The 17,293-nt window shown below is 51.0% G+C and overlaps 1 protein-coding gene across 1 annotated transcript in view; it reads right to left on the minus strand.

Annotated features, from left to right (window-relative positions):
* The window catches only part of KNTC1 (kinetochore associated 1), a 926,084-nt gene that overhangs the window by 49,333 nt on the left and 859,458 nt on the right, over positions 1-17,293 (minus strand). Inside the window, exon 61 of the mRNA XM_086942947.1 lies at positions 4,465-4,554. Coding sequence (XP_086799073.1) covers positions 4,465-4,554 — 90 coding nt within the window. The remainder of the gene's footprint in view (positions 1-4,464; positions 4,555-17,293) is intronic.

Here is a 17,293-nt window from a genome sequence, read left to right on the forward strand (position 1 = left end):
ATGACAAAGACGCAGTCGCACAAAGCCCCAGCAAAACAAGGGGAAGGATCACAAGGGTACATGCCAAGGCCCACAGAGGGTGACCATAACGGCCAGGCGTGCGCAGCTGGCAGCCGACGAATACCATGAAGCAGTGCACCCAAAACAAGCCAAGTGCAAGATAAAGACAGAGGCAAGGGAACCTCAGAACAAGCCCCAGAGCAGGATCGCTCCAGAGACACCACCGACCCACGAAAGACGTAAAAAAATACATTGGGCGGACTTAGAGCCGTCAACCAGAACACAGGGGAATACCAGGAGTATAATAGCCCCCCAGGGAACATAAAGCAGAGGACCAGGCCGAAACACCGGATAACCAGATGAAGACACCACGGCATGAGGCAGTAGATGGCATGACCAAGCCGGCTTGGAGATCCAGAGGTTGAGAGTGACAAAGGGCACGACAGGCAAGCCGTGCAGACGATGAGTAGGAACACCATCGGATACCGAGCAGGATAGAGTCTGAAGCAGCGCACGCTGCATCAGGACAGGAGAAGAAAGACCACACCAAGCGGTATACAGTAACTCCAGGAAAGCGAGGAACCCGAAAAGGTATCCCCACCCGCCCAGCTGAGGAGAGAGCTACACAATAGCTACAAGTACCCCACCTAGGGTATGGTACGTCCAAACAAACCATGGGAACCCTCTTAGGGAACAACCCCGCAGCAGAGGACAAGAACATAAAGGACCTGCGGGAAGAACCACCGATGGCTTAACAGTCAGCCAGAAAAAAGATACACAGATGGCCCAATCGGAGGACCCATATGGGTGTGTTAACAGCCGAAGCACCACACCACAAAAACCCAAAGGGCTGTACCAGCAGCCAACAGTACAGGGAGCCAACTGTAGGACCCCGAAGACACTTCAAGCCACACCGAACACATAAGCGGGGCCAACCGATACACCAGGCCCAAAGCAAAAAGTGTGATAAACACCTCCTATAAAGCACCTAGGGACCGACAAGCTAGGCTTACGGAGGGGGAGGAGGGCGGAGCCCCGCAAGGAGCTGTTGAATGGCACAACTCGCATGGGTGTTGAACAAGAGAACCCCATCAAAAGGAAAGTCCTATAGACACTCTATAACATTCTCCGGAAAAACGCTTTCCCGCAACCAAGCATGGCGGCAGAGAGCCACAGAACTAGCCATAGCGCGGTCGAAAGAATCAACAACATCCAAGGCCGAACAGAGAATAAACACGGCCAACTCCCAGCCATCCAACACATGGTGCCGCGGATCATCGCAGACACAGTCATGTGAGGAGCTAGACATAATGGACTCCGCGGAGTCCCATAGGCTGGAGGTAGCCCTGGCCAACACACAAAGTGTGTTGAGCACTCGCAAATCAGCACTAGAAGAGGCGAAGATGTTACGCCCAAAAGAATCCAACCACCGGGCCTCCCGTGACGGAGGAAACAATGAAGGCAAGGAAGGAAAAGCCGTCTGCAAGAGAGGGCCCGGAGTAGAAGGGTGGAAAGAAAGGCAGACTGGATCGTGAGGAGCAGGACGGTGGCAGTGGAGGAGCGGCTGAGGCACCGGATCCCGAGTGGCAGGACGGCCCCAGGCCCCCAGAAGAGAATTGTGGAGCGAAGCTTCAAATGGCAGAAGCAGCTCCCCTCCACCAGAGCCCTGGTGGAGGACTTCCAACAAATGGTCCGTAGGGAATGGGGTAACCTGGTTGCCCATCTACAAGATGCCAGTAGCCGTGGAAATGGCCCGGGCCATGGTGACACCAGCCTCCGTAGGGTGTCGTGGGGAAGAGAGCAGTTCCTCCGTGGGCGACGGCTGTAAATCAAGTCGCCCATCCCCAAGCCCAGCCGGATGAAAAAACGGCTAGCCCCTGTAGGGTGGAGGATCCATGGACGAGTGGGGGGCCTGAGGGTGGAACAGAGGGTCTGGGGGTTGCAGTCGCGGAGACGGCGAGGAGCCCTTCCTGTAAGACGCCAGAGAGAAAGCAACCATGCAGCGCCCAGTCTCCGGTGAAGAGGAGACAAGGAGATGACAAATCTCTGGAGAGGAAGGGACCTCCGGAGACGAGTTGACAACCCGACGCCGTGGAGTCCACCACAGGAACCGGTGTGACATCGTCCGGAGCCGAAGAGGCCATCCGGGGAGCCGAGTCGACCTCCACCACCACTTGCGACCTAGGAAAAGGGGGCAGGGACGGAGCCGGAGAGGGTAATGGACACCGCCAGCTCGACCTCTGACGTGGCAGCCAACTGCGTAGAGGACAGAGAGGGACTTGAGGAGGCACCCCAGGTCTCGGCCACCATCCGTGGCACCGCCAGGGCCGGGGAGTAAAGCAGTCGGCGGCGGAAAGGTGTCGGCTTGGCCTACGGTAAGGCAGACGCCTGCGCGGAGGACTGAGGGGGACTCTGGGACGAATCGAGAGTCCGGACGACCTCCTGCAACACCACAGGGACACCCACGGGGATTTGCAGCGAGGCAGGGACGCCGTGGGTCAAAGAGGGGAACCCCATAGGGCCTCACCTCGACAACACCACACCCCCACAACCTGAAACCAAACTTGTCGGCGCTGGGGCCGAAGCCGTAGGCGATGCCACGGAAGGCCCTGCACCTCGCAAGGGAACCGCAGAAGTCCCAGGAAGAGGAGGGGGGCCAAGGAAGCCTGCACAGCCGCAGCGTAGGCCTCCATTTGGACCCCAGTCGCCAGACACCCGGAAAAGGCGGATAGGGTGGTGACGAGCGAGGGCGCACGCCCTCTGCAGAATGAGTACCAGGCCTCGGAGACAAGCTGTAACCCTTACCGGTGGGCGAACGACGCCCATGGGGACTTGGTGAAGGACGATGCAGCAGGCGGAATCGGCGGTTCCTGGCCCAATCCGAGGTAGGAGACAGACGCAATGACAAGACTGACCTGGACAGGTGGGCCGAAAGTAACTTCATCCGGCGCTCCCACAGGGCCTTCGGCTTCAGATGCTGACAAGCGCCGCAGTCAGTAGAATCATGGTGCTTGCCCAAACACCACATAAAAATAGGGTGAGTGTCCGTCGCCAACATCTGACGCGTACACGAAGTGCACGTCTTGAAACCCGAAGGCATTCGCACACTGTTCCACAACGCGAAAGTCTAAAAAAAAGGCCTAAAAACAGGCCAAGGCACCATCCGGATCCGCGTAGCATGTGGAAAAGAGGGAAACTGACGTTGTTGCGCCGGGGGTGGGGCTTATGTGACCTTGCGGACGTCATGCCCGCGAACAATGTCAGGGTGGAGTCATGTGGTACTGTGGCAAAGAAAATTTTTCCGGATCCAGTCTTACGCCTGAGGATAATTCTAAATTAAGGAATCTGCGGTTAGTAGTCTCTATCAGATAACTGTTGTTCTGTTTCTATGCAGTAAGATCAAACAACATTGCTCACCTTGGTCGGATTTGCACTGAGGAAAGCTACATTTTCCAAACTAAATGCTCTTTTCCACACCCCTATTATTTTTGGCACATTGAGAGTGAAATGCCTTGATCTCTGCCTGCATTTTTAAAAACACATAAATCAGTATAACCCTTCTTTCCAAGAATAAGCAGATTTCTGGTGTAACAGGCTTGAAGCTTACATTGGTCATGAACGGTCTACAACCCTTTATAAAGTTTATACATCACACATAAAGAGGATGAAATGCGTTGAGTTTCAAGTTGGGGAAAAAACACAATTAGTGAGATTTCTTTTTTAGATGAGGTCTGATGTTCAAGCAACAATCATCTCTCTCATCCCTTGTATCTAGATAATTGTAATAAATATAGCTCTCTAAATTCTTTTGTGCTGGAGTACAATAGTGGACACCCTAGAAATGAAAATGCATATATATTCTCGACAAAATTATAGGAATTACACAATCATGCCACAAAAATACTCCTAATTACCAACTTCATGGTACTCAGCATTTAGGGTTGACAAACTGCTTTATGTCAGCAAAACGTCATGCTTTCAGTTCTGGGCTTTTGACTAAATAATGCATTGTGGAAGTTGTATTGCTATTAGGCTGGAAGTGATTAAATGAGACTAGAGAACCTGATGACAGTAATTTGTACAGGTAATGGAGATATGGGGCCTGGTTCACGAAGGTAAACTGAGTCGAAAGTCTAACATTATGACTTTCGGTATTCACAAAGAGCATTTACGAGTAGTAAAGTTGAACTTTGGTCTCAGTTAAACTTAAGTTTTGGTCTTAAATTTAAATGAGATCAAAAGTCCTTAGACTTAAGGCCAAAACTGAAGTTTAACTGAGACAAAAATCCAACTTTATAACTCGTAAAAGCCATTTGTGAATACCAAAAGTCGTATAATTAAACTTTTGTCTCTGTTTTCTCTTTGTGAATTGGGCCCATGGTCTTCAGCTCAACTATCAGGCAACCATGCCAGTAATACCTTCTATTCAACAAAGTTTAGTTAGACAAGTCTACGTGTGCTTACCTCAGATGCAAAGCCTGCTACCTCCCCGGTCTTCAGGTAATCGGCCACTTGCTGCAGCACAGTTTCAGCGTTGCAGGATGACAGAAAGCCCTTGAGGGGATAAAATAATGGGAGTCACTTCTTCTCGCAATAAGGTTGGATTTTTAAACACTTTTTTGCTCTTAACTTTTCTGAAAATAGCCAACAGGCGAGCCTTGGGTTAAGAGTCAAGTCATTTGTTGTATGCAGTAGTTTGAGTGGTGAACATTTAACAGGTGATACTGTGCCGTTTCATACACTGTAGAATCATTAATTGCCATAAGTAGGAAACTGGGGGTTTGTTGCAGTTGTCTCCACACTTTCTGCCCCCCTTTTAGGTCGAGATGGTGAAAGCAATGCGGATCATTGCGTCCAGCGAAGTATCTATTGTTGCCCACTTTCTGGGAATCTGAGACAGGGGATGTGCACGCGCAGGAGATTCCCCCATGTGAGCGCGCACGTTCACCCACACGGCGAGCACATCTCTCCTGTCCCACATTGCCAGGAAGCAGATAACGCACACAAACAGACATGCGCTCGCGCACACACACACACACACACACACACACACACACACAAGAGTGCGCGCACACACACACACGCACCGCCCCCCACCCCCACCCCCTTACCTCAGCCCCGCAGTGCTTTCCGATGTTCTTCACCCGGGCCCCGGGACTTCAGCTGCCGGACCTGGGAGGGCGGGGGCTGCCCGCGCATGCGCGGCATTTCTAACCGGGGCTCTTCAGAACTAAAGTTAGAAATGGCGCGATTGCGCAGGCAGCCCCCGCACTCCCAGGTCTCCTCAAAGCACGGAAACTGAGCTTGTTTTTATTGGTATCCACGCTGTGCCTTTTCCGGTAGATCCAGATGAAATCCGTGTGCTTCTATGCAACTTTTCTAGGTGAAAAATAGTTGTGCTGTGGCTAGCTCTTAGTTGAGAGCTGGGCGAGCAGCGTAAAGAGTTTTACCTAAGGAGCGCCACTGCCCGCAGCACTATGTTGGACTGTAACCTGCGGCTTGCAGTACACGTCCACATATCAGCAACACAAATGGAACACACTAAGCTGTCCCACTGAAGCGCGCAATCTTTCCCCCTTTGAAGCTGTCCTGGAGCCACCCACTTGCTCATCATTCCCTTCATCTTACCCCCTGAAACCCCCGTCGCTTCCCCTATCATTTCCTCTTTCTCTCCTCCTTATCGCCCCCTTTCTCTCTCCTCCTGCCCCCTTCCCTTTCTCTCTCCTCCTGCCTTTCTTCGGGCCCCCTCTCCTCCTCCTCGCACCTGCTCGGAACAGGTGGTGTTGTTGCACTGATAACACTGTCACAAAGCTTGTTCTGTGAACACCTCGCTAAAATCAAACCTGTGCATCGAAATGCAATCATGAGCCTCTTCTTGGGATGGGGTGGACCGGACGGATCCAGCCGCCCTAGGAGGTGGGTATAAATAGGGCACCGCAGGCATCTGGCAGGTGAAAGCGCCACGGAAGGGTATCGCCCTGCATGCGTGCTCTGAAGTGTGGGCAGAGCAGGCATCTACAAGGTGGAAAGGTCAGAGGTAACCTTCCCAGCACACCAGCCTCAGCACTGCAATTGGGCAGAGCTGCCCCCTGGACGCAAAAGGGACAGGCAAGCTCCTGCGTTGCACACCTGGGCTGAGGCAGAGCACCCCCTGAGAGCGAGTCAGACGAGGCCTTGTCTAGCACACCAACCTCGGCGCTGTACCCAGAGCTGCCCTCTGGAAGCTGAAGGGACATACCTGCTCCGCTGACAGCGCTGTCCACCGCCCCCAGTGGTGCACACTTGGGCAGAGCACCCACTGAGAACATTTCCGGCACTGCACAGCCTCCCGGCGCTACACGCCATCCCCAGCGCTGCACAGCCTCCCCGGCGCTGCATGCCATCCCCAGCGCTGCACAGCATTCCCGGGGCTGCACGCCATACTAAGGCGCTGCACAGCATCCCCCGCCCTGCAGGCAATCCCCGATGCTGCACAGCCTCCCCGGCGCTGTCTCTGAAAGGTGAAGGGTCAGGGACAGGCTCACTCTGCCATCATCCTCAGCAGTGCACCCTGGAAGGTGCACAGCCTACGGCGCTGCACATCATCCCCTGTGCTGCACATCATCCCCGGCGCTGCACAGCCTCCCCTGCGCTGCACGCCTTCCCTGGCACTCCACAGCCTCCCCGGCGCTGCACACTTCTCCAGCGCTGCCATGGGGCTCTTCAGGCGTGATAAGGAGTCCAAGGAGCAGGAGATTGCCCCGGCGGAGGCCATGACCAGGGAGCTGCGCCTGGAGAGCGAGATGACGGTAGGGGGACTTCAGCTACTACGGCAAGGAGAGAGAGGGCGAGTGCGCAAGAGGCTGCTGGGCAGCCTGAAACGGGAGTATTGCGGCCCCGGTGGGTCATTGCATGGGCATGGCCGTGGGAACTGTGTCTCCATGGTCTGTGGGAGCATTGCACCGAGGGCCTCTGGAACACGTGCATCCTGCAAGGAGTATCTGTAGCCACTAGCCAGTGGGCGCACGCGCATATGGCATTATTTCACTCTTTGTGCATGTTTAAGGATGGGTTAGAATCTATTCGCCTACATACACCATTCTCCTCAGTATTTTAAAGTATCTCTGGTTCTACTGACTCAGTTTGGGAGTTGATGTAAACGAGGACGGTAATGAGATACTTACACCACAAAATGACATGGGTTCATCCACCACCCAGCCTCCTCTGCACCCCCATTCTCTCCCCCCCCCAGGATGGTGTCACCCAGTTCCCGTCCCACCACCCTCCCCATCAGCGCCTTTTAAGCAGAAGAAGCGCCTTGTCAACGAACTGGAGCAATGACTTAGGACCACGTGTACTGTTCGGTGCTCCTCTGCTCTCTAGCAGACATAAATGATATCATACACACATATATACATACATGTTATAAGCCAATATGAGTACATACATGCAAACACACACATACATATATATATGCCGCTTGGACGGCCGAAACGCGTCCTGACGATTTGTGAGAGTGAATAAAATAATGCTGCACAAAAGCTTGATCTGAGCCTGTGAATCCGCGCTCTAAGCGGGTTGGATTACGAGTTGGCACTCATATATATATATATATATATATGTGAACAAGCTCCCTAATGGAGTGAAACGCGTCATCCTTCATTGAATAAAATAAATCGCCACTCTGCAACTCACTTGAGGCTTGATTGGTTTTTCAGCTTGATTTTCGCTGCATTCATTGGGGCCATTGGAGGTCTAAACCTGCTGTTTTCCGCCGATTACTGACGGAACAGGGATATATATATATATATTCCAGCAAAAGTTTCCCCGTTCAGGAGCCTCAACCTCACAGGGCAGGTGGTGCAGGGGTACGGAGCATCACCAAAACATCCAGCACAACTTCCTCCATGTTCCTGAAAGGAATGCACCACACACTGGACTGTCCGAATAGCACTTATTTATTCATCATCTACGCAGAGTGCCAGCAAGCAGATAATCTTTAGTAGAAGTCTTAAATCCAAACCTGACACGTTTCAGCTGTCACAGCAGCCTTGTTCACAGGTAACTTTCATGGGATTTTACATTTCCTGCGTGATTACGCTAGCATTTTGAGGACTACCGGTCTCCAATGTAGTCTTCAAGTACTTCAGTTCCCACAATGCAATGTAACCCATATCGCACATTAAGTCTATTTTTAAACTTGCAATTCGTTTTCCCTTCGTCTTAGTATTATGGGGACATTGCAGTTATATTTAAAGTTCACCAAGTGCGGTTACATGCATGTTTTCTTCCGATGTTATTTTGCATTTGCTGCCACCAATTGCACTCAATATCGAACATATGTTGATCTTTCAGTCCTTCGTGAACGAAAATACATTTTTCTTTTCTCACTCCCTTGCCTCGCAGATGCCTTTCTTGCACAGTCGAAATTAATCGTACCTTCATTTATTTGACACGATGCGGGCGGGTCTGGCTCCTTGTTAACTAAATTCCAGCAAAAGTTTCCCCGTTCAGGAGCCTCAACCTCACAGGGCAGGTGGTGCAGGGGTACGGAGCATCCCCAAAACATCCAGCACAACTTCCTCCATGTTCCTGAAAGGAATGCACCACACACTGGACTGTCCGAATAGCACTTATTTATTCATCATCTACGCAGATATGAATAAGTAGTCCTCAAAATGCTAGCGTAATCACGCAGGAAATGTAAAATCCCATGAAAGTTACCTGTGAACAAGGCTGCTGTGACAGCTGAAACGCGTCAGGTTTGGATTTAAGACTTCTACTAAAGATTATCTGCTTGCTGGCACTCTGCGTAGATGATGAATAAATAAGTGCTAATCGGACAGTCCAGTGTGTGGTGCATTCCTTTCAGGAACATGGAGGAAGTTGTGCTGGATATATATATATATATCCCTGTTCCATGAAAGACACTGATCACTGGTGCGTCACAACTAGGGTCCTGTAAGGGAGCCCCTATCCCTAGAAGTCAGTTCAGGGAGGATGGTTGGGGCGGTGGGGAATCTATAACTAACCTAGGCCTCTTACAGATACATCGCTACCGAAGGTAAGTAACTTGTTCATCTGACAGAGACAGTCATAGATTTCTTACCTTAGAATAGATATCGAAGCAATACCAACCATGGAGGAGGGTATGCAAACAAAGTTCACACCAGAAAGTCCTGGAGGACAGAACGGGCAAAATAGCCGTCCGTCCGCACTTGACTGTCCAGGCAGTAATATCTGATGAACGTGTACATAGATGCCCACGCTGTCGCCTGGAAGATGTCAAGGAGTGGGACTCCACGTGCCAATGCCCTAGTTGCTGCCGTAGCACTAGTGGAATGAGCACACAGCCCCACTGGAGGTTCCTTTTTCGCTAATGCGTAACAGATTTTAATACAAAGGACAACCCATCGGGAGATGGAGAGCTTTTGGACAGTCCGACCTTTCTTGGCACCCACATAGCCAAAGAAGAGTTGAATACCCACCTGGAAATCTTTGGTGCAATCAAGGTAGAAATACAGCGCACGTTTAGGGATTTGTAGAAATTATGGCTTAGACGTATATTTTCATCCTCCCAGTGATTTTGAATACAGAGGCACATTTGGTCAGGTGACTGGATGCATTGAGCCTACTAGGACTTGATTGTTATTTGGAGCTTGGGCGGCAGCACTTGCAGTACATGATTGGATCACAGATCAAGAAACGCACTACATTATTGGGCCAGGATACTAAGAAATATGGCTTAGGTAAGAGTTCATTTGTAGGATGATACAGATTAGGATATTTTAAGGGGTGGATTTATTTATGCTTTTACACTAGACCTGATACAAACACCCCTTCTTTCTCTTAGGTGTATTCAGTGTTTGTACTAGGGACTATTTAAAAGGGATTTTGGAACCACATTACAGAAGCTCAGAGGCATTAAGCATTAACACTGGTAAGATATCGAAAGGGGATATCAGTTTCATTATTTACTTTGGTTATCCTGGTCTGGACTATTAATAGAGAGGAGTGCTTGTAATGCTTCGTATCACTTCTTTGCAGTATTCAAAGATCCTGGATGACAGCGAACTATAGGAACATTTTACATTATTGTTTGGATACGAAGATTTTTTTTTTGATTGATGGTAATTCCGGCCAAACACTAGAAGGTGAGCCTAAGTTCAGTTGAATTATTAGTGTCCATACAGAGATGAATACAGTTGCTTCATTGAATGCAGTCGTTAGATAATAAGGGATACATGCTATTTTTAGCAAATGGTAATAGCTCTCCATGTTGGAATGAATGTGCGGGATCAGCATTATGAACAGTATATATACATATATATATATATATATATCGCACAAACATCCCTCCAGAAAGAAGAACGCGGAAAGCCAAGGGGAATACAGGTCAGGTAGGCACGCTTTATTCTTGCTACAGCAATGGCGGCGAATGCATTTCGGCAACTCTCGCCTTCCTCAGCGCCCAGTCATTGCAGCATGTCCTTGTCCACTAATGCTCCTTCCTGCTTTAAATCGCTCCAGCACATGGCGCTCCTCCCCCTCATGCGGTCGGCCCATCCTGTCGGTGTCCGTTTTGATGTGGGACTTCAACTCCCAGAAGGCACTGTATCGGCTCAGCTGGGTGGATGGCGTGGGGAAGTAAGGCGGACTGTGGGTCTTGCTGGTCACAGGCAGGCAGTGAATGGTAGCATGCCTCGGGAAGCAGGAATGTCCACGGCCGCTGTCCTGTGTCCCCTTACAACCTCCGCTACCAGTGTACCAAAGATTATTAGTTGGGTCCGGGCAGTCAATCCGGACTGTAGCGTCCCTCGAAGTGAAATACTTCGTTTGTCCCAACAAAAAAACATCCAGGTCCTCTGGCGGCTCCAGGAGAATATCGATCCCTCGATACAGTTCAAAGCTGCAAGCAGCTGTTTGCCAGTTTTTTCTCCGAAGCTCTTGGTGCAGTGGGGCTTTCCGTACTGTGTCGCTGGCAGGCACAGGAAACATCGCACAAACATCCCTCCAGAAAGAAGAACGCGGAAAGCCAAGGGGAATACAGGTCAGGTAGGCACGCTTTATTCTTGCTACAGCAATGACGGCGAATGCATTTCGGCAACTCTCGCCTTCCTCAGCGCCCAGTCATTGCAGCATGTCCTTGTCCACTAATGCTCCTTCCTGCTTTAAATCGCTCCAGCACATGGCGCTCCTCCCCCTCATGCGGTCGGCCCATCCTGTCGGTGTCCGTTTTGATGTGGGACTTCAACTCCCAGAAGGCACTGTATCGGCTCAGCTGGGTGGATGGCGTGGGGAAGTAAGGCGGACTGTGGGTCTTGCTGGTCACAGGCAGGCAGTGAATGGTAGCATGCCTCGGGAAGCAGGAATGTCCACGGCCGCTGTCCTGTGTCCCCTTACAACCTCCGCTACCAGTGTACCAAAGATTATTAGTTGGGTCCGGGCAGTCAATCCGGACTGTAGCGTCCCTCGAAGTGAAATACTTCGTTTGTCCCAACAAAAAAACATCCAGGTCCTCTGGCGGCTCCAGGAGAATATCGATCCCTCGATACAGTTCAAAGCTGCAAGCAGCTGTTTGCCAGTTTTTTCTCCGAAGCTCTTGGTGCAGTGGGGCTTTCCGTACTGTGTCGCTGGCAGGCACAGGAAACATCGCACAAACATCCCTCCAGAAAGAAGAACGCGGAAAGCCAAGGGGAATACAGGTCAGGTAGGCACGCTTTATTCTTGCTACAGCAATGGCGGCGAATGCATTTCGGCAACTCTCGCCTTCCTCAGCGCCCAGTCATTGCAGCATGTCCTTGTCCACTAATGCTCCTTCCTGCTTTAAATCGCTCCAGCACATGGCGCTCCTCCCCCTCATGCGGTCGGCCCATCCTGTCGGTGTCCGTTTTGATGTGGGACTTCAACTCCCAGAAGGCACTGTATCGGCTCAGCTGGGTGGATGGCGTGGGGAAGTAAGGCGGACTGTGGGTCTTGCTGGTCACAGGCAGGCAGTGAATGGTAGCATGCCTCGGGAAGCAGGAATGTCCACGGCCGCTGTCCTGTGTCCCCTTACAACCTCCGCTACCAGTGTACCAAAGATTATTAGTTGGGTCCGGGCAGTCAATCCGGACTGTAGCGTCCCTCGAAGTGAAACACTTCGTTTGTCCCAACAAAAAAACATCCAGGTCCTCTGGCGGCTCCAGGAGAATATCGATCCCTCGATACAGTTCAAAGCTGCAAGCAGCTGTTTGCCAGTTTTTTCTCCGAAGCTCTTGGTGCAGTGGGGCTTTCCGTACTGTGTCGCTGGCAGGCACAGGAAACATCGCACAAACATCCCTCCAGAAAGAAGAACGCGGAAAGCCAAGGGGAATACAGGTCAGGTAGGCACGCTTTATTCTTGCTACAGCAATGGCGGCGAATGCATTTCGGCAACTCTCGCCTTCCTCAGCGCCCAGTCATTGCAGCATGTCCTTGTCCACTAATGCTCCTTCCTGCTTTGAATCGCTCCAGCACATGGCGCTCCTCCCCCTCATGCAGTCGGCCCATCCTGTCGGTGTCCGTTTTGATGTGGGACTTCAACTCCCAGAAGGCACTGTATCGGCTCAGCTGGGTGGATGGCGTGGGGAAGTAAGGCGGACTGTGGGTCTTGCTGGTCACAGGCAGGCAGTGAATGGTAGCATGCCTCGGGAAGCAGGAATGTCCACGGCCGCTGTCCTGTGTCCCCTTACAACCTCCGCTACCAGTGTACCAAAGATTATTAGTTGGGTCCGGGCAGTCAATCCGGACTGTAGCGTCCCTCGAAGTGAAATACTTCGTTTGTCCCAACAAAAAAACATCCAGGTCCTCTGGCGGCTCCAGGAGAATATCGATCCCTCGATACAGTTCAAAGCTGCAAGCAGCTGTTTGCCAGTTTTTTCTCCGAAGCTCTTGGTGCAGTGGGGCTTTTACACTAGACCTGATACAAACACCCCTTCTTTCTCTTAGGTGTATTCAGTGTTTGTACTAGGGACTATTTAAAAGGGATTTTGGAACCACATTACAGAAGCTCAGAGGCATTAACACTGGTAAGATATCGAAAGGGGATATCAGTTTCATTATTTACTTTGGTTATCCTGGTCTGGACTATTAATAGAGAGGAGTGCTTGTAATGCTTCGTATCACTTCTTTGCAGTATTCAAAGATCCTGGATGACAGCGAACTATAGGAACATTTTACATTATTGTTTGGATACGAAGATTTTTTTTTTGATTGATGGTAATTCCGGCCAAACACTAGAAGGTGAGCCTAAGTTCAGTTGAATTATTAGTGTCCATACAGAGATGAATACAGTTGCTTCATTGAATGCAGTCGTTAGATAATAAGGGATACATGCTATTTTTAGCAAATGGTAATAGCTCTCCATGTTGGAATGAATGTGCGGGATCAGCATTATGAACAGTATATATACATATATATATATATATATATATATGTGAACAATATGTAACGTAAAATTTGGTTCAAGAGCGTTTTCAATAGGTAGGGTGGTGTCTTTGTGTCTGTATATTAGACAAAAGTTTTGTGTTCTTCTCTTTTATTGAATGATGTAATTGAAAAGGATTGTCATGTTTTGAAATCATAATGAAATTTTGTTCAGTTTAATTGATATTTTTTTTTTCATCTTTTCCTTGTTTACAGCCCTGATGATGTCCCGGATGGGGACGAAACGCGTTGGCTGTTAAATTGTTAATCTTGGTTTCATGTGATATTAATTAGTGTGTCTTCTGGAAGCTGATTAGACTGAATACATGCTTCAGAATAAAGAATAAATCAATGTTATTCTTCGCTTGTTGGATGAGCATTTATACAAATCGTTGATATTCTAAAATGTATTAGGAAAGTGATAAATGAGTGCATTTGATTGAACATACTCCCTTCAATTTCTAGCTTTTTCAATTGTTTATTGAGGTTAGGACGGTTGAGTATGTACACAGATTTTTGACAGGGTATTGAGATTACTTGTGTGGAACTTACCCCTTGGGTGCACATTAAGAGACCCTACACGTCATACTTTTGTTAGAACACGTTTAGGGTCCAGTCGATGGAGTCTCTTCTTCTCCTTGGAAGGTTGCGGAGGAGTGAAAAAGGTGGGCAAAGTGATCGTTTATCCTATGTGAAAAGGTGTAACCACTTCAGGAAGGAACAAGGGTCTCGTCCTAAGCACCACTTTGTCCGGATACACAGAGAAGAAAGGCGGATTAGACCATGGATTTAAGCCCAGATCTCTGTACTGGGGGGAATGTATGACATTGTTCTGCATTCTGTCAATCAACTGTTGTTTTTGCCTTTGTCACCCCGATTGGGACGGGTATGCTCAGACGTGAGTCCCGTGCTCTCCACGCCACTGGAGTCAAGCTATCCTCGCTGATGACGGCTGATAGCCAGAAACCGGTCCTAGGATGCTTGATTCTGGTCCAGGGAAGACATGGCTTGGCAGTTCAGGCTGGACTGTTTCCATGAGGCACAGGGTCAAGACTGATTTGCATATGGCCATGTCTGAACTGGAGTGGCTTGGTGAGCAAAATAACGATGGATTAAACCCAGATCTGTGACTGGGGGTGAATGTTTTGCCATTGTGCAACATTCCGTCCATCATCTTGTGTGTTTTGCTCATATAGAACGAGAGCGCACGTTTTGGGTCCAGATGGTGGAGCCTCCCTTCCTCAAAGGGAGTATGTGGAGGCGGAAAGAAGATGGGCAAAGTGATGGTCTGAGGAATGTGAAAATATGCGTCCTACAAGTCCAACGCTACCATCCAGCCTCAAGGGTCGAGGGCAGTCCAGACCTGAGCCAGAGCAAACATCTTGAACTTCTCCTCCCGGAGGAAGCGATTGACGTCGCTGTGTCCTTCTTGGGGACCAGAAAGTAGTGGGAATAACAACCACGACCTACTTCCGGCCCATGAACGAGCTCAATGGCTCCCTTCGCCAAGAGGGCCATGACTTCCTGTTGGAGAAGCGCGAAATGCTCCCCGACATGCAGTGGAAATGAGGTGGCATGGTGTTGGTGGGGGGGGTAGACTCGAAGGGGAGGGAGTAACCCCTCCAGATGACCTGTAACACCTACTTGTCGGAAGTGACAGAACGCCAATGGGATGCGACCCGAAGCTCAGACTAGGAAGGCTTCGAGGTAGACGTCGCGGAGGTGGACTGAAACTCACGCCCGCCCCATGACCCACCACGGCGGCCGCCTCGCCCATGGGCCCGCTGAGTCTGGTTCTGCGAAGGCTTTTGGCTCAACGAACGGCCAGGGGTGCCTCTGCCATGGCCGCCTCTGCCATGGCCATGAAAGGAATGAAACGTGGACGTGGCCGGGCGCGTGATGGAAAGGCCCAAGTACTTGGGCGTAGTTCGAGAGTCCTTCAAACGCTCCAGTGCCGTGTCGGCCTTATCACCAAACAGGCGAGTGCCATCAAAAGGCATGTCCATGAGCGAGCTCTGAACATCCAGGGAGAACCCAGTGGACCGCAGCCAGTCGGGACACCGAAGTGCCACGGTCGTGGAAATTGCCCTACCAAGGGAGTCCCTGGGTGTCCAAGTCACAACGAATGGCGGACTTAGCCGTGTCCTTGCCCTCAGCCACAGCCTGAGATAGCACAGTCTGGACCTCTTCCAGGCACGTGGGGAACACCTCCACACTGTGTGGTAATAGCATCCCAGAAGGCATGCTGTGTTCACTGACCGCAGTCCTAAGCTGGCCGAAGAGAACAACCGCTTGCCAAACTGTTCCAATCTCTTAGAGTCCTTATCCGGCGGAGCTGTGGGTAAGGCACTCTGGGACATAGAAGCTCGAATGACCAGACTTTCGGGTGTAGGATGAGTGGTCAGAAAGGCAGGGTCACCCGGCGCCGGGCGATGATGCCTGGCGACATTCTTATCCACAGGACCTCCCGTGGCAGGCCGTGACCAAGGGCCCAACAAGACTTCGGTGAGGGCATCATTAAAGGGCAGCAGCGGCTCCGAGGAAGTGGACGCTGGCTGGAGCACCTCAGTGAGATTTGTCTTCATGGTCACCGTGGGGAGATCGAGGTTAAAGACCTCAGCAGCCCGACAGAGCACCACCATATATGAGGCTCCTTCCTCCATAGTGGGCGGGCGAGAGGCAAGCCTTGGATCGGAAGAGATGTCAAGGTCACCGGCCTCCTCCAAGTCATTCACCTAGTCCTGCTCGGAATCACACTGGCGAGCAAGTGGATCCTCAAACCCTTCCCAGTCATCCTCCTCCGCCAGCCCTGAAGACACAGGCCTCGGCAGCGGGGCAGGGACCTCTCAGAGGTGGGGCTGGGGTCGACACCAGTTGGGGGCACAAATGGCGTCTGGGCGAAGTCACTGGAATCGGCACCGGGGAAGGTACCGTGAGGTTGACCGGCGGCAATACGGATCCAGGCCTGGATCCCTGGGAACCCTCTAGCACCGGAGAATCGTCATCGAAGGTCTAGGGCAACCAGCCGAAACCGTGCGGCCCAAAGGCGCACCTGCGGAGACGGGCTGCCCAAAAATGCTATGAAAGCCTCAAAAGGCTTGAAGCAGGGCAGGGGATGCTCCGGCTAAGGGAGGGAAACGCGGAGCCGTCGCAGAAGCAGGCTCCGAAGACAGAGCTGGAGAGCGACTACGTTCGAGTCCCTCATCGCGTAGGCCGACGGACGGGGAGTAGGCGAAGAACGACTATCCTCCTTCGCCTTTGTCGTGTGCTTGGACTTACCCAAGGAGTTCGAAGACTTCGATGATGAGTGGTGGCTCCATGACTTTCCTCTTGACTAGTACTTCCAATGGCGCGGAGAGGACTGCTGGCCTTCAAGAGCTTTCAGGCCAACTCCTGCAAAGACTTTGGATGTATGGCCCGGCAGTCGGAGCACGACTTCGGGTCATGGTTGCGCTCCAGGCACCAGAGGTGCGGATCCGTGATGGACTTCAGCTTGTGACAGGAGTCACAAGGCTTGAAGCCGGTCCAATGATGGGACATCCCTCATGCTACCAGGAGTCGAAGACTCAAAAAAGACATCAACATAAGTCGAAAAAGATTTAGTCAAAAAGTGATTGAGGGGCCCACTCTCTCCGGAACTGCACTGGCTGGTGCGGACAAAGAAAGTACTGACGTCAGCACGCAGGGGTGGTGTCTAAGTAGACACTGCAACATCGTCCCCGTGGACACGGAGGGGTACTGCTATGAAAAAAGTCTCCATATCCAGTCTGACGCCTGGGGGCAATTCTAAAGGTAAGGAATCTATAACTACAGTCTGTTTCAGCTATTGGAGTTCTGCAAGTCAAAATAAAGGCCAGGATCTGTATAG

The sequence above is a fragment of the Lissotriton vulgaris genome, chromosome 11 (genome assembly GCF_964263255.1).
Source record: "Lissotriton vulgaris chromosome 11, aLisVul1.2, whole genome shotgun sequence".
NCBI classification, from domain to species: domain Eukaryota; kingdom Metazoa; phylum Chordata; class Amphibia; order Caudata; family Salamandridae; genus Lissotriton; species Lissotriton vulgaris.